This window comes from Tinamus guttatus, unplaced genomic scaffold, assembly GCF_059628265.1.
Source record: "Tinamus guttatus ecotype Peru unplaced genomic scaffold, ASM5962826v1 Tinamus_guttatus_pri_ptg000777l, whole genome shotgun sequence".
In the NCBI taxonomy this organism is placed as follows: domain Eukaryota; kingdom Metazoa; phylum Chordata; class Aves; order Tinamiformes; family Tinamidae; genus Tinamus; species Tinamus guttatus.
Window position 1 is genome coordinate 340,015 of NW_028289311.1, and position 27,947 is coordinate 367,961.

Consider the following 27,947-nt stretch of genomic DNA (forward strand, 5'->3'; position numbering starts at 1 on the left):
TAATGAAACAGCTGATATAAAGCTGTCACTACAATCTCAGTTATAAAGGGCTTTTATAGCAAATTTGAAAGAAAAATCAATAATTAAATTATAGAAGTAAATGGTCAAATGAATTAAATACAACATGGAATTTTCTTTTAATACCTGATGACTAGTTTCATTTTTATAAAGAAAACACAAAAGGTTTAATCTATCTAGACCACAGAAAAACTTCTGTGGAAGAGCCACATGGGGAACTAGTTGTTAAAATGAAGGAAGTAGGGATTAGAATAAGAGCTAAAAGACCGCAGGAACCAAAGGGAGATAAAAAGGGTTACACAGGAACTGTAAAAAATCCGAGGTATCTGTATTGAGACCAGGCTCATTTAAGAAATTCATTAATGCCTAAAATCACAAATATTAAGAGCTGATTAATGACATCGGCTAACATGAATAACTTCAATCTTCAGCAGAGAACATTGAGATAATAAAAGTATTGGAGCAATGGCTGTTGAGGGGGTTTTGTATTCAACAGCAGTCTGTCAGTCTGTACTTGGAGAAAAAGAAGAGAGCAGGACTATGTTTCCTTAAAACAAATTCCTTATGAAGATTTGGTCTGCACTGAAAAAAGTCTGACAATTCATCGCCTAAAGAAGTGGAAACCATCTGAGCCTTCTTTGTCTTCTCTGTGCAAAAAAAAAATACAAATGTGATGCATTGCCTGCTCTTTTCTCTATAATCATGAAAAAAAAATCCCATTAAAGACATCATGAAGCTGTCCATAAGCCAGATCATAATTATAAGGACAGGATTCCTCTGTCCTTGATCTTTGTGACCGCTTTGCTCATTTGACTGCGAGATGCTTTGTTTATAAAAAGAACTAACTCCTCCTAAAGATAGTTTTAAATCTAGTGAGGAAAAAAAAAAAATGAAAGGAATCAATTCTAGCATAACAGAGCCAGTACAGAACAAAATATTTTAAGAAGTCAGCCACCAGGCAATGGTAGTGGTAAGAAAAATTAAGACAATTCTTGCAGAAAGATGATCCAGTATATAAAATGAGGCACAAAATGGAAATGTTAAAAAACAAGTTTAGAGCTGATTCAACTTTAACACAAGTTACAGTGCAAAGCATGAAACAGAGAGGAAAGGCAGCTCTAAATGAAAGTGCCATCACGTCAGTGATGATTCTGGAGCAGGATGGTCCTGGTCCTCTCAGACATCATTATTGGGCAATACCAACTGTTAATCAAGTATTTTATCAAAGAGAAGAGAAAAAAAAAAGATCCCCTCAAACCATGTAGAGTAGGCTGGTATCCTGATTAATGGTGTCTACCGGCAAACTCAGGATCTTTTAAAAGAGAGCAGTGAATAATAATAATAATATATATATATCCTGTAACACTCTGACATAGTAAATACAATCATAAAACAGTTATATTGATATTCTAGCAATATTCTGACTTTTTGTGTTCTTTAAAAGATCCACTTTTAAACCGAGTCCATTTGAAGATTTGTTTAGAATTTGAGGACCAGACACTAATAATTCAGAACTTCAGATTAATTAATTTCAACTTTTACAAGCCATTCACTTCCCTCCCCTTAGCATGTGCCTGTACTTTAAACAATGTTTGCTTTTACCCTGAAATAACTACTTTCAATAAAGGTTTCCAAAAACTACAAAGAAAGCAGCAAAGAACACTCCAACACATTTTCCCTCTATTTTTATGCAGAAACACTCTTACTAGCATTCAGATCTGTTAAATTCATCATATTTGGTTCACAGGGAAAAGAAATGAGTGGAAACTGTAAGTCTGTGCACAATACAAGTCTTTGTGAACGTGTGATCTTTTCACCAGTACCTGCTTGCTTTCCCTCCTTGGACAAGTTGTTGATCTAGCCTTTGTTTAGCCAGGTTTTGTTTTACGCGCTGTTGCCAGCTTTAGGAGAGGAACCACATCATAATATGCTTGTGCACAACATCAAGCAAAATAGCAGTTCTGCTCCAGTCTGTCACCTGAGCGACAGATCTTTTTTGTTATATATTCTCAAGAAGGGGGAGCATTATACAGACATTAATGTTACCACCACCAGTCATGCTGAAAAAAAAAAAGGAACACAAACCTTATTAACCAATGTCATTGCATAAACCAGCAGCTCAGTATCAACACCATCCTTCTCCTCCAGGATCTCTATGATATTGGACCATGGCTTGGCTCCTAGAGGTAAAGCAGAAACCATTGCTTAAGGTGATTAAAATGGAAAAGTGTTGCTTTGATATTTAGCCAAGTTCAAAACCAGCAGGAAAAGATAATTATCTCTACCTTCCTCTACAGTTAATTAAGAGTTAAGTCAATATGGTCAGTGAAAACTATGAGGCATCCTAAAACAGAGATGTAAAATATTTTGGGAGGACTTTCCTGAAAGAACCAATTTCTCTGCTTTGATGATGCAAGAAACTCTTTTGGTGGACTTCTAAAATCATATGAAATCATTTTTACTCCATGTACCATAGGTTCACAACAACAGCAAAAAAGATAAATCCAACCCAAAAGCTACATGCTATTTTTTCCAGTACATTTGTGCATATATTCCTAGCAATATTATCAAGTTATAGAGTGCTAAGATAAGCTCCATTAACAAAAAGAAGCACAGAGAAAGATAGTTTCCTAGAACTGTAAGTTGTGTGTATCAGATAAAAAATATCAAACGAAGAAAAAAAGAGTTGATTAATTTAATGAAAATCTGCTTTACACATCCTTCAAGTATGTTTACCTCACTTTTCCTTTAAGTAAAGTAAAATTTGTGCTTCTAATATTGACACATTTACTTTAGATTACCTGATGTCACCAGCAAAGTGGCTTAGTTGACTTATTGTGCCTAAAAAGTCAGACAGGAAAATGCCAGTCAGACTTGGGATAATGTCTTGTGTGCAAGGTACCTTGTAAAAACATCCTATTTGGGGGGCTAAAAGGCAAAGGGATACATTTGCTAAAGAAAAACCTATAAATATTTTATTTTAGAAAATTAAATTGTTAAAGTCTATAATTTAGTGTTTTGCTTGGAATAAGGCTAAAGGTCAGAACAACACAAATCAGCAAGCTAACCCTAACTTAAAGCTAATCAATTTAATTATAGCAATACTTGGCAGAAACGCTTTGTATTCAAAATGATACAAAGTTCATTGAGAGAAAAAATGCAGACTCTTCTAATAGGCTTCACGCCTTCAACACGGTGAAAACGGTGGCTCTTTGAGAATAATCAAGCAGCAAAATGTACATGTGTCATCACAGCAACTTATAGCTGACTGATCAGTCACGGTTACTATAACGACAGCCATTGCTTATTCATGCTGATACTGTGCAAGTGTGCATGCATGCATGCATATACATCCTGCTGTACAGACATCAATCCCTGCCAACTGAAGATCTCCATTTTCAAAGTGCTGGCAGTATGTTTGTGTGAAAAGTATCCTATTAATGAGCACACATCAATATTTCTCTCTTTTTTTTCTTTTCCTCCCTTTTTATTGAGACATTTTCTGATCTTTATTACTGAAAATTTTTTAACACTGAATTTTCATTGTTAATACTGAAAAAGCTTCCTTATCTCAAGCAAAATCAAAGCAGGGGGGATTCATTCTCACACCCCAAAATATATTCACGATCAAACACTAATTGAAACACATCGTTGTGCAGAGAACACATTCGGCATATCTTCACTAGATTCTTTATATTACCAGTCATTTTGTGCAGCACATGTTCAAAAGACATGTGGAACAAATTCACTGAACTCACAAATGATATATCATCAGCAAGAATGATATCCTCACTACAAAAATGTCTTCCTGTGGTTTCTAGCAAAAAATAAAAATGGAAGAAAATAAGGCGAAACAAAATGGGGAAACTATGTGAGTCTGACCTATAACAATGCCATTTGAAAAAAAAATAGTTGCCAAAAACATGAAAAACTAATTACTAAATCCACACTGTATTATTCAGTGAAAGTCCTAGAGAAGCATGCCTTTATTTTGCAGACAGTTTTTATTCTTACTGGCATCCTGTTTTGTTTTTTAAAGACGGTATTCTGATGTTTTGATTCTTTTTCCTGGATGTCTCTATATGGGGGGATTACTGGAGTCTCCTTGCTCTTTGCATGCAATGATGACATATTTGCTCTACCCGTGCTACTTCTCTGTTTCAGAACACATTGTAAATGTTTAGTAAACATAATTGTTTACTAGGCAAACCTACTAGTGTCACAGACCCATAATAGGCCATGCATGAATAAAGCCCTTTCAAAAGCTTTGATTAGGATGCTGCTATTTTCTGTAGGCCATTTCCAAAATCCAACATTAAATTGGAAATTCTTCATCCACTCCTCAGCTGGTGTCAGTAGGAAGCAATACAATGACTTTTATGGAGCTACTCCAGTTTGTAGTGGATGAAGTCTTTCTTTGGAAAGGCTATTTTCCCTACTGTGATTTCAAGCTGAATAGCCAAGGAATGAGCATGAAAGTAGGCATCTGTCTGTCTCCTGATCCTGGGAATGAGGCAGTTCTGGTCTGGAAGGTGGCCCATTAATATGCTTGGCTTCAGATTCCTTGCTTCTTACACTAATACATAGTTTCCAATCTGTAGCCTGGACAGTACAGAGCACGGGCAGATCTAGATAGACAGAAAATCTGCAGTCATCCACTCTTATGTCTTGAGGCTTGGTTTTCCAAATAGAGTCATAGAATCATAGAATGCTAAAGGTTGGAAGGGACCTCTGGAGATCATCTAGTCCAACCCCCCTGCACACGCAGGATCACCTAGAGCACGTGGTACAGGACTGTATTCAAGGGGGTTTTGAAGATCTCCAGAGAAGGAGACTCCGCAACCTCTCTGGGCAGCCTGTTCCAGTGCTCTGTCACCCTCACTGTTACCAATTTTTTCCTTAAGTTCCTGTGGAACTTTTGGTGTTTCAGTTTGTGGCCATTACCTCTAGTTCTGTCAGTGGCCACCACTGAAAAGAGGCCAGCACCATCCTCCTCACTGCCTCCCTTGAGGTACTCAGAGACACTGATTAGATCCCCTCTCAGCCTTCTCTTCCCCAGGCTGAACAGGCCCAGAATATAAAATACCTCTCTTCCTGCAGAATTGCAATTTAAAGGTGGGACCACAGGCTGCAATCTACCTGTATAAGTTAATTTCCAATGCAGCACTTCTTGTGCTAGAGGATGGCACAGTTAAAAAGCTCCTTTCAGGCTGCATAGGAAATCATTGCAAAAGATGATACCTTGGAAAATCATACACTAAAAAGATAGTATGAACTAAGTAGTTTGTAATAGCTAAGTAGAAACTTTTCTAAATTCATAGCTTGTTGTAGGGAAATAAGGATGCTAATATAAGGGATATGAAAAAGATGATGCATTTTTCCCCTCTTCCTTTAAAAAGATATTTGCATTGTGGAAAATACTTAAAGCTCTCCAATAAAAGATGGGTTTCAGACCTCTGAGGAAACTGTAACCCCAAGCTTTTTAAAAGCTTCATCTTGCCATTATCCTTGTAATAGTCAGAATATTACAAATTTTGAAAAATGTGAACGTAAATCTGAATTTTTAAATGCGCATGTATTTCTAACAAAAACACAAGTCCGTTCCTATGGTAAAAAAGTTTGTTTCTAAAAATTAAGTCTAAACTTATGCACGCTGGTCCTCAGAAAGTTCAGCCTCCAGCCTATCATCCTCTCCTGTCCACGTGGTAAAAGCCTGCCAGTGTGGAAGCCCACCTCTTTTTCCTGAGTGCAGACTGTCATGGTTATGACTCCCATGCAGAATGGAGGTAAAAATCAGCGGAGTGTTGAAATAGGCTCACTGAAGGAAAGAATCAGAGGCTGGGGATTTTTTTTTTGCATGTGCTCCTGCCTTCTACTGGAAAGGAGAATTGCTCAACTGTGTTTCACAGGCTTCCCAATGTTAGCTATTATCCCGAGTACTGTTAGCTATTATCCCAAGTACTTTGATAGGAAGGCTGAGCATGAAAAACATGGATCCCTGAACACAGAAAAGCTGGGACCAGACTACAACCACATGTGAGGACCAATGGGACTGATGGAAAGAGAAATTGGCTCTGTTTGTACTCTAACTCACGGAGCACCTGTTTCTAGCTGTCATAGGATGCTGAAACATTAATATTCAGTTTTGGAAAGAGGTATGAATCTTGTATTCCTGGCTATTTAAACCTTTGTGAACATAAAGCCTTGCACCCTGCCTAAGGGATCAGCATAGCAATCTAACCAGATGGTAAGAGGAAGGAGAAGTGGACAATTGGTAAGGCAGGCCCTTTACAAATAGTACAACCAGCAGTGGGCAGCAGCAATGATATCCATAAACTCAGTCACTGGCCTTTTATCTTCATAGTCACAAATGCTTGTGATAAAATAGCCCCAGGGAATCTGACAGAAAGCTAACCCTGCTGCCTAGATCTCCAACCACTATCCCTATGCACTTCCACCAAAAAGACATCAAATTCCTCTGTGGCTGTGGAACAAGAAAAAAACAGAGTGGTTGTGGAAAGCAAATTCTAAATGGAAACATAACTAGAAGCTACTACTTATTTGATGAGGACAATGCAGTTATTCACTTATGAGCTGCTTGTATCAGAGAACAGAGCAAGCACTTCCACGGATCTTTGTACTTTGGTTTACATGTAGATATGGTTTTTCATGGAAACCACAGATGGGATTACTTTGAAACTGGGCTGAGTTATTAGGGGGATCTTTATGTTAATCATGTGTGGTACACATGCTGAGGAATTATGTCATATCTCATCACCTTGTATGTATATGAAATATTGGACTTTTTTCAAAGCAGCGCTAAACTTAATTATATACCTGCAAGATTTATGACCACATTTCAAGAAAAGGCAAATCACTTTTCTTCCTCTTTATTTCTATTACATTAAATCAGTCATTAATGGCAGGTAGTCCTCAATTATAAACCCCTAATTTCTAAAAGGAATTTACAAAAATAGCACTTCCATAGCAAAAAGGGGTGTTCTGTTGATGGCCTACAAAAAGAAATAAGTATGGAACAAGAAAAAATAATTCTTTTGTAGCTAAGCATAATTGCTTATAAAAATGGGTATTTGGGAATAACTTATTTGGGAGAGCTCATGAGGCATGCTGACAACTCAAAGATATGGCAAGCCTTCCCCTCTTACTCTTAGGAATCACTTATCCAGCTTGAAGTATCCTTCCCCTCTCCCCCGCCCCCAGATTTTCTTTGTTGATAGGAAGCTGTTTTATTACTTTAGGGTACTGTAGTGTCTGATTGAGACTGTTCTACAGCTACAGAAGGGAGGGCACAGTGCACATGGTCGTGTGTTCAGGATCGTAAAAATAAATTACAAAAATCACAATTATATGAAAATTGTAATTACATTTCTGCTTATGGCATTGCAAGGCTTAAGGATTTTCTTCCTAATTCCCGGCACCACCTTTCACCACAAATTCAGCAGGGAGGCTGTCACTCTGCGGAGTGGATCTTGCTTTTAACTCCCCTGTGCTGGCGACCACAACAGCAACTCTTGCAACCTCAAAACCTCTCCTCGAGGCAAAGGGATGGATCAAATCAGGAGTGAGTGCCCCAGGAGCTTAGCAAGAGCTTTGCGGAAAGAACAAGAAAGGGCCATTTTTGTTCTATTTACTTGTAAAAAAAACATAGTATACATATTCAAGTGTTTTGCATGAGCCTGCAGGGTAACAGGTTTCACAGTAGAATATCTGCTCAAGGGCTTTATTTTAATGTAACAACAGATGGTTTTGTTTTCACTATAAAGCCTGTACTATTACTGACCTCGTCTTTCTCTTCAAAGGGATTACACCGATTAGATACCGTTTTCCCTTCTAAGTCAGACTGCTGCTTTCCAGAAGGCAGGGAAAGACAATCTAACTTATGAGAGCCTCTAAAGTGGGAGTAGGGTTCTTGGGGGTGCAGGGAAGCAGAGATGATCACTACGGTATAGAGGGAGGCGGTTGGGTCCATTCAAGTTTTCACTCTTCTCAGAAGTATCTCAACTTACTTGAGTATTTAAAACAAGCTTTTAATTAAGAAATTAAGGGTATGAGACACAAAACAGGCGTCATGACAGTAACACTAGCATCACTGGAATCAATGACTAAACTCTTCCCTGACCTCAGAGGTGCTGAGACTTCACATGTCCCCTCCAAATAAGGCTACTCACCTCTCTCTTCATCCACTGTAGACACTGCTTGGATTAGCAGGGGTGCGTTCAATTCCGTGTACTCCACAAACACCAGCAGCAGCTTCAGCGCTGTCTTTACGACAAGGCGGAACTGGAGGAGAAGAGGAGAGGAGAGAGGGCCTTGTCAGTCAGCACATCACAGTACTACCAGGGGTGTGATGCATGGTACTGCGCAAGACGCGAGGGCATCAAGCTAAGAGCTGCTGGCAGTAGCAGCACACAGACAGAAGAGATGAAGATGTGGAAGGCCCCAAAAACACAAATGTCGACAGCTGGCTAAAAAGTTCATTTGCTGGGCAGTCCGCACCTAGGTAAGCACCAGAGGTCAATGAATACAGAAGTTTGACAGTGCCACAACTAAGAAGAGGTCCAACATGCCATCTACAAATCCCTCCTCTGGGCTTTTGTCCAACGCCTGACATACACCTAATCTACCAAACAAAAACCACACATAATCTTCTATTACTCAGCAGAGCATTTATTTCCCATTTTCACTATTAGCATTTCATATCCTCACATTCCCCTATGACAGGATGATTCTTTTTCTTCACACTTTCTTCTCTTTTTACAATGTTACTGCTTAAAGGTTAAATGATTAATTGGAATCACTACATATGGAATTTGGGAGAAAGTGTATTTAATCTCTGACTGTCTCACCTTGTCACAAAATGTGCAACTTAATGGAATTGAGCATTCAGCCTCTGAGTTTTCAAACTCATTTTTCATTCATTTCAAACTCATTTTGCCATTCTAACTCATTCCCACGAGCATGAGTTCAATAAAGACTCAACATGACTGTAACTGACCTACTGAAAATCAGTAGCCAAACACTCCTAGTTTTATTCCAGATCTCTTACTCCCAGATCTTCTAGAGAGGACTTTTTTTACTATGAGATAATTTTCAAAGCGCTGACTCAGATATTTTCAGGTATGTGTTCTGCATGATTACATGTGTGTAAGAAAAGTTAATCTAATGGGATAGTTGGAGTTTTAAATACAAGATGGTCATTTGTCTCCTCTGTCACAAACAGATTTTTAAATCTAATTCAGGACGCATTCAGGCACAGATGAGCTGCTCACCAGAAAATCCCTGCCTTAGTCTCATTACATTGGTAGGCAGTTTGATGCAGAAACACCTGCTCATTAACATGTCTCACTCAAATGAATGGGGAAAAATACATTGCCCTGTATTGCTATATAGCTTCAGGGATCTATATAGTTTCTATCAGTATTAGCTTATTCCCATTCCCTCCATTTCACAGTTGCTTGACACTGCTCTCCTATAAGACATGGAATCACTACCATTTTATAGATGCACTTGAAGACAGTAACTGCACAGCAGCTATAGGCTTGTGAGCCAGTATGTTCACATTGCAGCTCACAGAGATAACACTTGAGCTCACTTTAAGCTAATGAACTAAAATGCAGCTTGCTGCTAACCATGGAGTTTACTGTGAACAAATGACCTGTGTATTTTCCTAGCTTCTTAGGCTGCTCCCACTCGTGCTGAATTGAATTTAATGGACTGTGATGACACTACCAGCAATGCAAGATCTTCCATTTTTAAATTTAGATTCTTTCAGACTTGATGTATCACCAAATCAGCTACTTTGGGGGCTGTCAGCCAGGAAATCCCAGGGACGTACTTGACTAGTTCCCCCAAAACACTGAGCCTATTCTGCAGCTGTACTGCAGCAGTAATACAGTGTACGGGCCAGTCACGTTAAAGGAAATTTGAGTATGATGAAACAAGGCATAATTGTACCTTGGAAATGCAGTGCTGATACATTAACAAATCACTTCCCCAAGATTGCACAAGACATTTGCCTGGTCTCCCAACATAACATGACTTCTGTTCTACAGTGACACTTCCCTTAACACTCAAGGTCAACTGTTTAACAGAAGATGTTTGAAGAATGTCCAGAGAGTCTCTGCTGGTTTTGTAATGTCACAAAGTTACCAGATTACCCTAAACAATTCTAACATTAAGATCCTGCCTGGACAACCATCTGTGTTATGTACCATCTACAAATCTAACCAGGATACTTTCCCTAGAAAGGAAATTTTGCTATTGGATATCACTTTTGATCGTCCTTAAAACTTTAAGGTAACAACAGTATTTACATATAAGCAACAAACAGCAAAGTTCCATATGTTTCTATTAGAAAACAATCAGTGAGAGATACTGGGCTCATTTTTGGACAATCTTCCTCTTCCCCCAGAAAGCAAGAAAGACTTTCCCTAATACTGATGCTCTAATGCTTGTTTGTGGCCATCCCAGCTGCCCTAGGAAGCAACTAGGCCCCTGTTTAACTTGCAACTGTCACACTGCAAAGCTTGTAAAGCCTCAGGACAGCACACTGCAATGCAACCGAGATTCAAGCCAGCTGACAAATACTTGAGTTAGTTTTGTGAAGCATTTTTGAGGGAGGCTGACAGTAGTATTAAAATCCACAAGGCAACTACTCCTTTAGTTCAAACAGATCTTGATGTTTTATGAGATAGATAGGAAAATACTATGCTATCTCAGAAAAAAAAAATCTAGTTTCATCACTTCAAAAACATTTCTTGTTGTAAGCCATTCTAAATTTCCATCATAAATATGTAGAAAAATGTAGAAAAGACTTACTGATGCAATATATACCAATATATACTGCAGTATATACATCCACTGGCTCAGGAAAGTGGTGTTTTAACAGCTCTGAGATTAAGTCAGGATTCTTAAATTTCTCAAAGTTAGGAACAAAACCTTTTGTTAAGAAAGCTATGAGGGCTGTCATATTACATTTTTGTATCACTTGCAAGCTAATTTAGAGAGAGGAAATGATGTTCGTGTCTTCTGGCTAAGGACAAAACATAGACATCAATGTAAAAGGAAGGAGAAAAATCATTAACATTTTTCCCTTGATTTGTTTTACTTGTTACACAGTGGAGTTTAGCAGCCTCTTCCCACTTTATCTCTTTATATTTAGACAATCGGAAATAGATACCCAGAATACTCCAGGATAAATAAAAGGATGGATCTTTACCATACAATCAGAAAACACTATGCAATATTAGTGTTATATTCCTAACTTTATCAGTGAGATCAACAAAACGGCGAATTCTAGTTACTCTAACAACAAGAGGAACTAAAAAATTAATTTCATTCTAAAATAAGCTAAAAGCTGTAATATAAAGCATATTATACATGAAAATGGGCAGATGGAACAATTCATAGAATCATAGAATCATAGAATGCTTAAGGTTGGAAGGGACCTCTAGAGGTCATCTAGTTCAACTCCATGCAGGGTCACTAGAGCACGGGGCACAGGACTGTATCCAAGCGGGTTTTGAAGATCTCTGGAGAAGGAGACTCCACAACCTCTCTGGGCAGCCTGTTCCAGTGCTCTGTCACCCTCACTGTTACCATTTTTTTCCTTAAGTTCCTGTGGAACTTTCGGTGTTTCAGTTTGTGGCCATTACCTCTAGTTCTGTCAGTGGCCACCACTGAAAAGAGACCAGCACCATCCTCCTCACTGCCTCCCTTGAGGTACTTATATACACTGATTAGATCCCCTCTCAGCCTTCTCTTCTCCAGGCTGAACAGGCCCAGCTCTCTCAGTCTTTCCTCATAGGGCAGATGTTCCAGGCCCCTGATCATCCTCGTAGCCTGCACTGGACTCTCTCCAGCAGTTCCACATCCCTCTGTGGAGCCCAGAACTGGACACAGTACTCCAGATGTGGCCTCACCAGGGCTGAGTAGAGCGGCAGGATCACCTCCCTCAACCTGCTGGAGATGCTTTTAAAAACTAAACTTGCAAAAACAAAGAAAACAAAACTCTATAGTGGAGCAGAGATGAAGAGCATCTTCTAATATTTATAAATTCTATATTGATATACAATTAGTGTTTGTATCCAGCTCTTCAGCTTCTTGTCATATTTGGTGTTTTTCAGAAAGGGGTGTTGCCCACCTGGTAAAACTACATACATGTCTTCCCATGCCTACAAAAAGATCAGTACACACAACCCCTTAGGGTTGTGCTTCAACTTCAGCATTACTGAATATGGGAAATAAGAGCTGTCTGTTAAGTAATAAAGACCTACAGTGCAATCATATCTTACTAATAGTTACGCACCAGGTGCCTAAATTTTGTGGTGGTTCTCAGAGCTGTGCCAATTTCTTTGTTTGCCTTCTTTCCCTGGAAGATAAAAATGTACCTAGAACACTTCTGTCTTTGTTTTCAAATATCTAATCTTGAAACCCTCTGTATAAAAGAGTGGGAGAAATGGCAACTGGGTAATGTTATGTTGGCATCCCTTTGCAACGCATAGCTTACATAGAAATTACGGTACTTACTGCCCACGAACCAGGACATGTACATAGCAGGAAAAGGCTCATTTTGCAATCAGATTGTCAGTGCTAGCTGCATGGAGCAAATCACATGAATGACCTTTGCCAAGGATACTACTTTACAGCTAAATCAATTTGGAAACTTAATTTAACCCAATATACTAGTATTTTCTGATAAATATGATTTTTCTGACTCTCTGCAACTATGTAATTTCAGCATTTCATGAGTTGCTCACCCATATTTACGCATCACATACATGTCTCCATCGCAGCTAACATCTGCTACTGGAGCTTTTCATGTCTGTATGACAGAGAAGCACTTTGATTCCAGCTAGTCTCTGGATGTGGGCACTCTGGAACTGTGGGCATCATCGCTGAGGTGAAGACTAGAACTCATTTATTTCAGAAAGTGTTTAGGCTTGGTAAAGAGGCTATGCATGGTAAAGAACTATAACTTTAACAGCAAGGACAAATAGTTTTGTGAATGTCTCATAATCTAATAATTAAATGATCCATGTGCTATATCCAGTAATATTTCAGTAAGAATGATTTGGATGCCATGTATGTGTTTTAAGCACTGGAATTTTTATTGAAATATATTTAAACTGACACTAGCCCATAGTTTAGTATTCAGCTATTTTCTCTCAAATTTTCAAAGAGTGATGCTCTAAAAAAAGCAGAGAAACTGCTCAGTGCTTTGCATGTACAGAAATGGTAAAAGGGTTGATTCTATGTGGTGATAGTGATTTACTATTTGACCATTTGGTCTTCTCTAGCTGTGCCACATCTCTCCCAGTGGTAGAATGTGAATAACATTACTTTTCCTGCTGCTAACTGCGTGCGAGTCCTCTGAGATTGAAAATCCTATGGCGCAAGATGCTCCAAAACTGTCAGGTAAGCAGCAGCCTTTTAAATTCAGAATGACCCTTTAAGCTTTACTCTGCGAATACTATATATAGTGGTAGGAATGGCAGAAAGATGCATGCATTTACTGTTGTTAAAATTAAATTTATCTGAACTTTGCAAATGGTCTGGATAATTATAACAAGGTCTGTACACTATTACATATATGGGGTATATATGTCACTTATCTGTGGTGAGATTTCTGATATCCAGAGAAAGAAGTGCATGAAATTCATCTGGCTTACCAAGAAAAGGCAGAGATGAGCAAGCAGTGATTAGCTCAACAACAGAAGGGAGGAAAAAAAAATGGCTCACGCCTGGAAATGATTATTTACATCATTAATCATGGCCCAGAAGCAGAGGAGGAGAAAAAATGAAAAAGTAGATTTACGCAAGTCCAAACAAACACTGTGTGTGTACCAAATCATGACAGATATGATCAATTTTGCCTTAAAAAAAACAAAAAGAAAAAAAAGAAAGAGCATTTCAGGCAGAGCTTTCCCATCATCCCTCTACACTGATGGATGAGATGAGTCTTGAATTACGCTGTCCTGAGCTGCTGTTCGTTGGGCTGAACCTCTGGCAACATGAAAGGTTGGGACAATGGCAGTTTCAACAACTTCTTTTCCTTGGGCAAGGCCAAATTGATATTTCCTTAGCTACTTTCCAAAAATTGGAAGAGGAAAACAGGCTTCAAGACCTTAATCTGCAGACTGGCTTTCTCTTGATTCCCCTCTCTGGAACCCCCTTCATAGCATGTTACTCTGGCTTTTCTTACGCACCTCTAAGTTTGGGTTGTGAAGGTATCCAATGTAATTCAACGTCACTTAATACTGTCAAGACAAGAGACTTTAAAATTTAAAGAGAGGGGGTTTAGATAACCTGTTAAAAGTTCAAAATATTAAGGCATATTACTGATATGTTTTACTTATCTCACACTTTCAATTCAAGAATCTGAAAATCATTTTCAGTTAACGAAGCCATACAATAGTTGTGCGAGGCAGGCAGGTGGCTCTCAGCACTGACCATGTTCCTGCCTGTGACAGTCAACATCACTGAAGTATGAGGCTTTACTCATTATTAAAATAGAAAAAAATGGAAATAAGAAAACTATTACAGGGTCTTCTCTTGCAGACTCCTTACAAAATTTAACCCACTCAAACACAACAGCCATAAGGAACACTTCATTCTTGCCCTTGTTCCCTTCGAAGGCTGTGTTGTCCCACTTCAATTTGCTGAATACTTCTTCCCTATTTCAACATGTATGACAGAAATGGCAACCAAAATTCCTACTCAAATTGATAAATGTAAAAAAAGAAAGAGAGAAAGAGAGAAAAAGAGAAAAAAAGAGAGAGAGAAAGAGAGAGGAAGGGAGGGAAGGGAAGGGAAGGGAAGGGAAGGGAAGGGAAGGGAAGGGAAGGGAGGAAGGGAGGAAGGGAGGAAGGGAGGAAGGGAGGAAGGGAGGGAGGGAGGGAGGGAGGGAGGGAGGAAGGAGGGAGGGAGGGAGGGAGGGAGGGAGGGAGGGAGGGAGGGAAGGAAGGAAGGAAGGAAGGAAGGAAGGGAGGGAGGGAGGGAGGGAGGGAGGGAGGGAGGGAGGGAGGGAGGGAGGGAGGGAGGGAGGGAGGGAAGGAAGGAAGGAAGGAAGGAAGGAAGGAAGGAAGGAAGGAAGGAAGGAAGGAAGGAAGGAAGGAAGGAAGGAAGGAAGGAAGGAAGGAAGGAAGGAAGGAAGGAAGGAAGGAAGGAAGGAAGGAAGGAAGGAAGGAAGGAAGGAAGGAAGGAAGGAAGGAAGGAAGGAAGGAAGGAAGGAAGGAAGGAAGGAAGGAAGGAAGGAAGGAAGGAAGGAAGGAAGGAAGGAAGGAAGGAAGGAAGGAAGGAAGGAAGGAAGGAAGGAAGGAAGGAAGGAAGGAAGGAAGGAAGGAAGGAAGGAAGGAAGGAAGGAAGGAAGGAAGGAAGGAAGGAAGGAAGGAAGGAAGGAAGGAAGGAAGGAAGGAAGGAAGGAAGGAAGGAAGGAAGGAAGGAAGGAAGGAAGGAAGGAAGGAAGGAAGGAAGGAAGGAAGGAAGGAAGGAAGGAAGGAAGGAAGGAAGGAAGGAAGGAAGGAAGGAAGGAAGGAAGGAAGGAAGGAAGGAAGGAAGGAAGGAAGGAAGGAAGGAAGGAAGGAAGGAAGGAAGGAAGGAAGGAAGGAAGGAAGGAAGGAAGGAAGGAAGGAAGGAAGGAAGGAAGGAAGGAAGGAAGGAAGGAAGGAAGGAAGGAAGGAAGGAAGGAAGGAAGGAAGGAAGGAAGACCCAAATTGTTGTTCCTCAGTAAAAAGGTCCTTTCCACGCAGTACAAAAAGGTGCCAAATTGAACATTAATTCACACATAGCTTTAAAGCAGCCATAGCATAATCTGTTGTTGGCATGCAGCTGGACAGATGTGGGAAACAGTACATAACTGATAATACTAAGAACATGAGGGATAGGAGTGAGAAACCAAGAAAGGAGGAGAAATAGGACAGCAAAGTTCTTCATTAGTTCTGTTGCTCACAGCTCAGCTTTCTACAGCTAGCGGCCTTGACTATGTCCTGTTTAAATAATGCAAAGGTTGAGGGCTCAAGGGGAAAAAATATTTGAGCCTCTAAGCATCGTGGAAAATTACTCTGTTATTATTCTGTGGTTTTATGCATGTGAAATTTGTTCTTTCCAACAGTTCCATTAAAATATACTCCTAATAAAAATCAAAACTAAGGCTGGGTTTAAATAACTTCACCCAAACCTGTAAATTTAGTGGTATGGTTGGCTGTCCTTTCCTGACACTGTACTATCTCATAGACAAAATGCTTCAAAAATACAAAACAAAACATAAAACCAGAATAACCTAAATATAAATTGTATAGAAGTGGTAAAGATAACACATTAATAAGGTTTCCAAACATATTCACTATACCATCTTTTTTTTCAAGACAAAAACTATTAACAAGTTATCCTTTTTTATGCACCCTATAAAGCAAAACACTAGTCTTTTGAACTACCAAAATAATAAAATTGATGAAAGAATACTTGTCATACACACAAAACCATGGAAGGAAAACAAGTGCTTCTCCAAAGAATAACTAATAAATAGAAACTAGAGAAAAGCTATATATTCAACTTATTACCAGAGCCATAAGACTATTTGTACTTCTTTGTATGTAAAGACTGAAGATTTTCCTCTACTCTTAAACTTCTGAATACTATCAGGCATCAAAAAGGAACCTTGAATTAACCATTTGACTGAAAAACCAGACCTGCTTGTTTATTCTTGGACTACTTGCCAAATGAAGTTAATGAATAAAGCTGCTTTTTGCGGACTATGTATACACATTGAAAGTGGTTGCATTTTTCCAGCAATCAACCATTTGTCATAGCTTTCCTAATGTTCATAATGTCTTTTTCTTAGACCATATCCAAGCATTCTCCTTCTCATACCCTCATAAAAAGACTTTCCATCCAGCAGAGTGCTCACTTTCTAGTATGACAAAATTACACATTAAAATATATATATGTGTGTGTGTATATATTTTTTTCAGTAATTTATATATTATTTATTATATATGTTAAAAATTTTTGAGGTTGACTTAAGAGTGGAATTAAATTGACATTCAATCTGCATGAAATTTCCCACCCTGGCTGAATACATATTTAATTATATAACAACTCTGTTTACTGAGAAAGTAATTTAGACAGGTTTCTAAATATACTATTATACATACAAAATTTCTAGTAAAGCAAGTGTTCATCCCATTCCTCTAACCATCACTATATGTAAGATTCAAGGGAAGAAGTATTTAGCATCTGAAGAAAAAGGCAGAATTATACCTTCTAAAAAGTTTAATTTGTTGGGATGGATATCTTTTCTGAACTCATTCTCATGCACAAAAGACAACCAGAAAGATAATGTGTGCTAAATCAACGTATGCATATTCATTCAGTTAACTTGTCCTAAGCATTCAAAGGAAAAACTGTTCTTCTGAGGTAGATACAATCTTGAGATCATTAATGCATGTGTAGAAAATTATATTAATTCCTGATAGAGAGCTGTAGTGATAATATGGTAATATAACTATCCCCATATGTAGTTTGCAGATTCACTAATTTGCCATAAAACATGTAAATATGAGCAGAGAGTAGCTAGAGCAACATTAAGTACCAAAAATGTTTGAGCAACGAGAAATTTTTACTAGCCATTGCAGAAAAGATGACTGGAAAGACAGACCATGATTTTATGTAGCCTGTCACCTATATCCATCACGGCATATCAGGGCATTTTCCAGCAATACTGATTACCCTAGCATGCTTGTAATGCGGACGTCAGTATATGTCTTGTGCCCTTACTGAATGCTATGTTTCTTTCCTCATATTTCAAGGTTGATATGTAACTATCTGTACAATCACAGAATCACAGAAGCTTTGAGGTTGAAAGGGACCTCTAGACATAACCTATTCCAACTCCTCTGCTCAAGCAGGGATACCTAGAGCATGGGGCACCGGGTGGCATCCAGGTGGATTTTGAAGATCTCCAGAGAAGGAGACTCCGCAGCCCCTCTGGGCAGCCTGTTCTAGCACTCTGTCACCCTCACGGTAAAGTTCTTCCTCAGAAGGAGAAGAGCTTGGCTCCATCTTTTTTACATTCTCCCCTCAGGTATTTGTACATATTGATCAGATCACCTCTCAATCTTCTCTTTTCTAGGCTAAACAGGCCTAGCTCAGTCTTTCCTCAGTCGATAGATGCTCCAGTCCCTTAATCATCTTTGTTGCTTTGCGCTGGACCCTCTTTAGAAGCTCCATGTCCCTCCTGGACTGGAGAGCCCAGAATTGCACACAATACTTCAGGTGTGGGCCTCACCAGAGCTGAGTCTCTAGAAAACCCGGACAATTTATACAATCTAGAAGGAATCATGGGATAATTTAAATTAGAAGGGATCTCCAGAGGTCCTTAGTCCAACCACCTATTATGAGGTCATACCAGGCTTCTCAGGGCTTTCTCCAGTCACGTCTTGAAAACCTTGGAGGACAAAGTCTGCAGAACCTCTCTGGACAACTTGGTCCACTGCTCAATAGTCCCACTTGAGAAAAAGTTCCTCATTCTATCCAGTCAGACCCTTTCTCCTTTCAGTTATGTCCACCTGTCCTCCTGCCATGTGCTGAACTGAAGAGCTTAGCTCTGTCTTTTTGATGCCCTCCTCATAGGAACGGCAGGCTGCTGTTGGTTCCTCGCAAAGCTCTCTCTCCTCCAGGTTGAACATGCCCCAGTGACTAATGCCTCAGCCTCTCCTTAAAGGACAAGCACTCCATCCCTGAACATCCTGGTGGCTCTTCATTGTTTATCAACACCTTTCATGTACTGGGGGCCCAAAACGGGAAGCAATATGCTAGACGTGGTCTAATGCATAATAGCTTTTCTCAGTCTACAGGCTGTGTTCCTGTTAGTTCAGCCAGGAAGTTGTTGGCCATCTTTGCTACCAGGCTCTGAACTTCATGTCTACCAACACCCCCAGGACCATTTCACCAGAGCTGTCCCCCAGTCTGAGGCCATTCCTTCCCAGTTGCAGGTCTTTAAGGAATTACTATATTAATGATACTTGCAAAGGATCTGCCTCTGAACTATGTGAGACCCTTAGTTCACAGTCTTCCAATACTGAGATGAGACGAGATGAATGGTAATTCTTCCAATGACTCTGTATTCTTATTTCAAATTTCTTTTTCCTCGCTGGCTTTTTTTCTTTAAGAAGAAAAAATGGCATCAACAAGAAAATTGCAGACTAAGGAGCTGGGCAAAGGAAAAGCAGAAAGAACCTGTGGACTGATACAGCATCAACAATGGGACATTCTGCAGAGGGGAGAATGACTGGAGGAGATAGCATGGAAATGTCCAAGGAGTACAAGTGGAAAATATTTTGGGTGATGCTTACTGCACAGTGCTAGCTGCATTAGACTTTCCCTCCCCCACAGAAGTAGCAATATTAAACCTTTCTGAACCTCCCCTAAAGGAGGCAACATAAAAATTCCTTGAAATTCTCCTGAAAATAGAAACGTTGTGGCTTGTGGGGTTGCTATCCTCAAATCTAATTCACATCAGTACATGCTAGGTACCTTTTTCTACATCCAAGGGCCTCCATGATGAAAATGAAATGTATAAGAGCTCAGACAAGTTCCCATTTGGTGAATTTCTGAGCTCTGTGCTGGCATCTTTCACATCACTAGCATTTAGAAACTTCATTTAAGGAAGTGCATGCACATCTCGGCAAGAGTACTGCTGAAATAAGTAGCAATAGCAATTTCAAGTTATTCCAATTCTTCTCCTTTGAATCTCTGAAGGACTGCAGTGTCCTTTACTGATCATTGATGGGAATTTATGTCTCCTCCATTAAAATAGGACAGAGATTAAGATGATACCTTTATTTCTGGTTTTCATAAATGCTGGCAGGCATACAATTTCTGCCAGTATCTGGAAAATGGAAAAATTATGTTATGTCATTATAGCAGGTAAAGGTACTCTTATCACAGTGACAAGTATTCTTGAAAACATAGAGCAACTCAGCTTAAAATGGAAAAGTTTTGTGTTCAAAATGTATTTCCTCTATCCCAAATGACCTCCTTCCTCTAGCCTACGTCATCTTACATCTGCAATATCCACTCTCAGTTGCTGCAGAAAACCCTACAAGCATATAACCCAAAAAGATGGGTGATTCATTTAGAGTCACAGGAAGAAGGAAAAAGAAGTATAAAGCACACTCATGTTTCTATGCTTAGCTAAGGCTAAGACTTACCAAACCTGATTTGGGAGTTAATTCACACTCAGGTTCACTTCTGTTGCAAAGGTTGCAAATAGGCAATATAAACTTCAGCATCATTAACTTCTTTCAGAGGATTCTAATATCCAGTTTCATTACTGTGTCCAGCTCCTAAACCTAAGAATAGTGGTGCTACTTCTTACAACTTGATACTTTGGCTTTTACAGTTTCCTTTTGAACTAGGAGGTGCATATGTCTATCTACAACAGAAAAGGGACAAAAAGCCTGTGAGTGAATAAATCTGATTAAATAGCTACATAAACAGCATAGGAAAAGAAAAGAAAGAAAGAAAAGACCACCCCCACTCCTCACTTCAGCTCTGATTTTTTAATAAACACTTCCTTTACAAAGCCTGGCAGCTGCAACTTATTTTCTCTCCCCTCTCTCTCCTGCTCTCTCTCTCTCTCCATTCCCTAAGTATATATCAAAAAGAGTACTGGGGTGGAGAAAGGGTCATAATGCTTTTTATTTTCATTACATAGCAACAATCACCTGTTCAACAGAGCAATTGTACATGCATTAAGATTCAGATATCCACACAAATGCCCGAAATTAAGATTTCAGTTCACAAATCACATGAAGACCTTTCATGCAATATAATTCTGAAGTTCTCTACACATCAGCAGTAGTCTACGATAATGCTTCACGCTGTTATTTAAATGACTTAATTTTCCCAAGCATTTAAAAAATAGCAAATGGTTTGCAGAATTATTGGTGACAGCAGAAGTCAGACAACAAGGGCAACATTACATGTGAGGTAATGAGCCTGGATTCAGTGACTAACCATGACCTCCTGACTCATATTGCTCCCAGTTCAGATATTCAACAACACACTTTCTGGGCAGCTGCCTGTTTCCAACTCCGATTAAAAGGAATGTCAGATGATATCTTCTGAAAATCCAAGGCGCTAACCTTTTTAACCTTCTTGTCTGATCAAAGAGGGCTCATTCACAGCAGATCAGATTCTTATCTCACCCCAAGGTTTACTCCTAATGCTCATTTGAAGTGCTGCATAACCAAGTCGCTATAAGGCTATACACCTTCTCAGGCATAAACTTTACATTTACAATTTTATTGCATTCCCTGCATGTAAGTGTAAGCCAGTATAGCTCACATGCACTAAGATATAAGCTACTGTTTGCTTGCTCTATGTGAAAATGCTCATACAGATTAGTTACAGCAGAACAAATCACTATGATCCAGCCCTGTCTTTCGTACTTAGTGGTAACATATTTACACAGTCACTTTGCTGGTTATACAGCAAATGGAAAGCAAATAGACTCAGAAGGGTTAGGTAGTCCTCAAGCTTGACCACAGACCAGAGGAAAGTACTTCCCCAGAGGGAAATATTTTAACTTAAAGTACTTTAACTTTCGTATAAATAAATCTCCCGCAACACCGACTCACTAAATGTGGGTTTCAGTTTCTCATTAAGTACAACACCAATCTTAGGATTGCTTTTGGTCTGTTTTGGTAGCAGGGATGGAAGAGTTAGAAATGCTTCCTACATAGCAGACTTGTAACATAGCTGTGCTGAATACTTGCGGCTAAGAAATTCATTTTCTGAACTGACAGAGTAAGCAAGGCTTCTGTGCACAAATTTATGTGTCTGCAAGCCTTTCTGCTGCCTGCTTTCCTGGACATCTGGATGTGCAGCTCCATGAGCACTCACCTACAGACCAAGGTAACAGGGCAGATGGAATACCACAGAGAATTCTCTCAACTCCATTGAAAAGTGGACAAATAAACATCTTATAAAGCACCCAGCAGCAACATAATGAGATAACTGAAATCAAACTCATGAGGCGTTCTCTCTTGACTCTTGCACAGTACTCCTGGGAGTACATGCAAAACTACAGCAGGATTTCCAAAGAATTGCGGAAGTTCACTGTGTAGCAACCACACTAAGGGCAGGGGCATTTGGCAGAGTCATGCTGGGGAGCCCAGATCTCGCCTCATTTGCCCCTTCTCAGCGGCCTGCTCTGACCCCGAGAACAAAATGTATCTGACCAAGCCACTGCATGATCAGATGTGCCTGTCTTGGGACGTTAATGTGCATTTCAGCTTCATTATCGTCAAAATTATTCCATATATGGGACTTGTATAATTTTTAGCCAAGTAATTGCCACGGTCATTCAAAGAGCTGGAGCCATGGAAGCATGATATCACAATCAGCAGTGATTTGACTTGCATTATAGATCGCTCTGGGCTGCTGTTACAGTTTGTTGGGCATGACACATAAGGAAAGGGGGGAAAGAACAGAAAAAGAGGAGAACAGGCACCCCTAAAACCCTTTCCCACTCCCAAAGTAACCACAACAGATTACCACCTATACTTCCACCTTCTGCTCAAGGCCAGAGCTAACTGTAGCAAAAATCAATAAATAAAATGATGCCCTAATCAGGGGCAGCAGTTCATGAAAGCAGTAAAATAAACTGTTGTGTAAAATGATCCTTTGTATTGCAAAAAGCCAAAGTGAAATATGCTGTGGTAGCTATGTAATGTAGATGGGAATGTTTCCTATATATTTAGCCAAAAGCAAATGTAATTGAGATTTGACCATTTCAACTCAGTATAGTACCATTTTTGAAGAGTAACACTCTTGGTGTTACTTTTTTTTCCCCCTGCTTTTACAAAATATTTCAGGTTACTCTCTCACAACACTCGAAAAAGAACTTTCACTTAACCATCAATACAATTCCATAACAGAGATCAGAAGTATCATGGAGAAACTGTGTGTAGAAACTGTGGATTGAAAGATACTGCTACAGAGATGGTAGAAATAGCTGATGAAAGTGGTTCTCTATTTTCAAAAGTCCTGCTTATGCACATTTCCAAAAAGTCTCAAGATACCTGCAAATCATAATATTTTAGGTCTCCACATATGGATTTAGTCATATAGTTCTTTGCTATGAAGAATAATTAAAATAATAATAAAAAAGTTTTTTTGTTTGCTTTTCCCAATGCTATAGAGTAAATTAAGAGTCCTGATAGTCAAGCCCCTGCTTTAACCATGAAAATAAGACCTCAGAACCTGGAAGGGAATGGATTTCAGTCTTGCTGCCAGAGATTTCCCTGTACTACCACTGAGTGGAAAAACAAAACTGCCTACATACAAAATGCTAAACTAAAAATCTTTGTAAGCAGAGAAAGTCCTACAACTCCTTTCCATTACAGTCTCTTTTATTCCAACCTGCGCCCACAACACAATCCACAGGAAGACCAGGGCTGCTGTAGCTCGGCATAACTAATTACAAGTTATACTCAAAAAATGCCTCTTTAATTGTATCCTTAAATATATCCTGTCAGGATCTAGACAGCTTCCTACAAGACTGCATATTTCTAGATCTTTTTATATCCACCTGCTTAGGATAGCCAGCTAAAGGTTGAAATGAAATATGGATCCTGTATGGAATCTGGAGTAGAATAAGAGTAATGCCCTTAGGAAAGCAGGGGGTAACACCGGCTACTTTTAAAATCAGAAGCCAGCTCTTCTAGCACCACTTCTCTCAGTTTCACCCTCTTCAGGGGGCTCTGGCAATACTCTGCAGCAGGCCTTGGCATTTCGGGCCCTAGCAGCTTGGGCTAATATCAGTAAGAGTGTTAGTGCAATTGAAAATGCCCTTGCTCTGATGATACAGCTTGTATTGGCAACTTATGCTAGACATTAGCTGGAGTGGACAGCACACAGTCCTGCACGGCATTATACTCCCAGGCCAGTAACGTTTCGCTCTGGTCTTTTGGCTCAGTTTATTCGTGCCCATCTGAGCCTACTACTATCTGCTAGGTGGTGCTGTGGGATGGTTTTTGTAGAGGCAGGGAAAGTGTTTTCCTCCATTTCTTACTGCTCACTGATCTTCTCCTCTCTTCCTTTGTTCACTCTTTGCTGATTCTCTAGAAAAGTCAGAGAAACGTTTATGCCTGAAGTGTCCATATCTGTGCAGGGATGGAAAGAACCTCGGATGAAAGCAGGAGGCATTAATATTTACTCTGAAGATTTCTAAATCTGCACTTTTGCTTTGGTTCTAAAAATACAGGATATTCAAGCAAATTATCTCCTCTCCTCCCTTCCCTTCCCCTCTCCTCTTCTCTCCTCTGAGAAAGTTACTCTGAGTTCCTATCACAACATTTAAAACATGTTCAGACAAAAGACATGTTCAGAAAAGACACATTTTTTCTAGCGTCTTTATTAATAATAAATCCAAGTTCTCACGAAAAATTAAGTCTCTCAGACAAAAAGTCGTAATATCTTTATTTCGTATTCTTTCAGGCGGTGAGTTAGGGCACAAACTTTAAGGATCAATGTTGCCACAAATTTGAGGGACAACTTCAGGGAGTCAGTTCAAGACTTCTCAGTCTTTGGGTACACTTTAAAACAAAAATCAAGTCACCCTCAAAACAGAAACATGAATAGCTTCCAACTATTTCTTCCTCTCCCCTCCTCTCCCCTCCTCTCCCCTCCTCTCCCCTCCTCTCCCCTCCTCCCCTCCCCTCCCCTCCCCTCCCCTCCCTTTTTTTTCTTTCTTTTCGGCCAAATGGGATTTAAAATTAAAACAGACACCAGCAAACTGGCCGGATGGTTTAAAAGGAGAGGGTAAATCTAAAACTATCTGAAAGTCCAACAACGAGTGAAATATCGACCTTTTCCCCCATCCAACTGCAACTGCAACATATTTCCTCAGGGAAAGGCTTTAGAGACAACTCCTTGTAAGGGAAGAAAATCAGAAGGATGCCTTTATGCCTTTTAGCCTTTCTTTTTTCTTCTTATTCTTCTTTTTTTTTAAAAAAATATTTTTTCTCAGGACAGTAATACCCACAGCTCTGTATCCTAATTGTAGCAGACCAGGGCTGTAGTACCCAGACCCATTAGAACATACTGAGCTAACGACCTGGAGGCAAACACAAGGCCGTGACTCTTATTCGCCCATCTAGAGATGTCCATCTCTTCCACATAATGTTGTGTCAGTTTAGCCCAAAAGACGATGAAGAATCTTAACCTATCCTTTTGAGCAAAAAGGATTAAAAAAAGAAGAAAAGCTAAACACACACACACACATACAAAAAAGGTAAATACAGTATTCTTAAATCAGTTTATCAAGTGGTGATGTCCGGTAAATCTTGCATTTGGCTTGCATATCTTGTCTGGTGACCCATGAGCATCCAATCTGAGGAGAATCTGGCTGTGGGCAAGCTGGATCATAATGGGGAAGACAGAAAAGAGAAGTGATCTGAGCACAGAGTATCACAAACCACTGAGGGCTCCTCCAAAGTTTCACTAGTGGAAACACAGGGGAAAAATACGACAAAATAGAATCCTGTTCATTCTTTTTAAAGGAAAATAGGGTGAACAGAAACTCGACTCACAGAGGAGTAATCATTTTGGAGCAATTTCATACATCACTACTGGCTCGAATCTCCTATCTCAGCTGACTCTTTGCCTCTAGATTTTGCAAGTCTGTATTTTGTAAAGTTCTGCTAGGAAAGTATTCGAACTCTGAGCTGAGGAGGAGTTGCTATTCCTCTACAAAAACTGAACAATGAGGTGTTTTGACAGCCACACATTGAAATCTAAAGTGCAGTGGACCAAAAACACTTCTGAAGAGGATGTTTTGGTATGCTATTACTAAAGAAGGAAGCAGCTATTTGATGCTGAAAATGAAACAAATATTGCTACAGCCTTTTAATGCGAAGAGGAAATGGAAAAATTTAAGGAACCAACTATAAAAATTCCACATTGGCTGAGGTATTGGACATAATTTTTGTATTGAAAAATATGTATTTCTATTGAGTAATTTTTTAATGATCTCTTCAAGAATAAAAGTAATAAACAGTGAGAGGAAGTACCTGAGTCCCTTTTGAGTAGCTACGATCAGAGAAGCCTGAAAGACAGACAGATCGTACACAGACAGACTAGCTAGACAGGTCTAGTAGTGATGCATTTCAGTGGAATCAGCTAATGAATCAGCCAGTATGCTGGTACTAATGATTACCAAGCAGTTTTTATGATCTAAACCATCTCAACTAGAGCACATGGGGAAAAAATAATAATAAAAAAAGAGTCTTTCTTTTGATCTTGATACTGATCTTACAAAAAAAATATAAGTCCAAAACATTTTACCAGACAGCTTCCTTTCTAAGAACTAAATCATCAGCCGAAGAGACCAATGTAAAATCTAAGACGTGACCTTGAGGAGTCCCTAGGGCAACAACCTTGTGAGGTAACTTTAGGGACCCATGTTGGTTGTGACCGAGAGATTTCCTTGCATGCACTATACGCTTAGTGTAAAGCCATCACATGGTTTCCATTTTTGACACAGCATATTTTTTAATTATTGACCAAGTACCTTCAGCTAGTAAGTGCTGCTTTAAAAAATGACTATATCTAAATAAAGGAATGACAAGCATTTGTGAGAAATGCTAGAAAGAAAGATATGGTAACAATTAGTATTAGGTTCAACTTTCACCTATGCATCTGTCTTTTAATGCATATAATCTGTCCCTCCACTCTCTCACAATTCTTCCTCTAGAGCTATAAAATCCAAACACAGTTTTCCAGACGAGACACGGAGGTGCAAAGGGTTTCAGAGACTGGTTCAAGAACGTGCTTGGAGTCTGGATTCGACCTGGTTCTCCCAATCTTGGGGCTCCCTCTCTAGTTGCTGACATACTCTTCCAGCCAAAGCTACAAGCAAAACATTGATTAAAAAAAAAAAAAAAAAAAAAAAGGCGAGGATGTTTAGAAAAAATAAGAAAGGATTAATCGGCAAAGTTCTACAGAAAAAGGAGGGTCATACAAGCTTCACATCTGAAGACACAGAGTACACAGTGGATTCAATTCATATTTTTAAAGATGTCTGAGATCTTTGTACAGCCAAATATTTGAACCAAGTTTGTGTGAGATTTCTGTTGCCATTTCCTCATAAATTGTAACTACATTTCTGCAAAACATATGCTCTCTTAGAGAAAAGATAAATCCCAACAGTAAGGTAGATCTCAGAAATCTTTAATAATAACTAAGTAATTGCGCAAACAGTGGAGGGAGGAAGAAGAAACTTGGTCTAAATCTTCAAAAAGTTTTTATAAACAGCAAGAAAAATGAAGTCATTATCTCAAAGTCATTATGAAGTCATTATGATCTCGAAGGGAAGGGCTCTGGAGCGGACGCTTGTCCCGGAGCTCCTTGTCTAGAGGCGAACAACAGAGCAGGAGGCAGCCCCAGCGCCGACCCCCGTGCGGGCAGTGCTGAGCTCCCGGCCAGAGGCGGCTCTGACTCAGCGGGGGCGGAGCCGGCAGGGCAGGCGGGAATTTAAAAGCTGTAAAACTGCCTCTTTGGCTCAGATCTCGAAGGGAAGGGCTTTGGAGCGGACGCTTGTCCCGGAGCTCCTTGTCTAGAGGCGAACAACAGAGCAGGAGACAGCCCCAGCGCCGACCCCCGTGCGGGCAGTGCTGAGCTCCCGGCCAGAGGCGGCTCTGACTCAGCGGGGGTGGAGCCGGCAGGGCAGGCGGGAATTTAAAAGCTGCCCCCAGGGAGCGCGAGCGACCAGAGCGGGCAAACAGAGCGTGGCGCGCCAGGGAGGGCGTGGCGCGGCAGTTTGCGCAGGCAGGAGGTGCGGGCAGGGGTCAGGGAGTAGGGGTCAGGTAAAGACATGGTCTCCACTCGGCAGAGAGCTTCCG

General features: G+C 39.9%; 1 protein-coding gene across 8 annotated transcripts in view; it reads right to left on the reverse strand.

Moving 5' to 3' along the window:
* Positions 1-27,947, reverse strand: part of FHOD3 (formin homology 2 domain containing 3) — a 387,720-nt gene that overhangs the window by 112,101 nt on the left and 247,672 nt on the right. For 7 of the 8 annotated variants that reach the window (XM_088537458.1, XM_088537457.1, XM_088537456.1 and 4 more), the window contains exons 7-8: positions 8,208-8,319; positions 2,104-2,198 (exon numbers count right to left, since the gene is read on the reverse strand). In XM_088537458.1, the coding sequence (XP_088393584.1) occupies positions 2,104-2,198; positions 8,208-8,319 (207 nt within the window). The remainder of the gene's footprint in view (positions 1-2,103; positions 2,199-8,207; positions 8,320-27,947) is intronic. The other variant, XM_088537460.1, reaches the window with a different exon arrangement.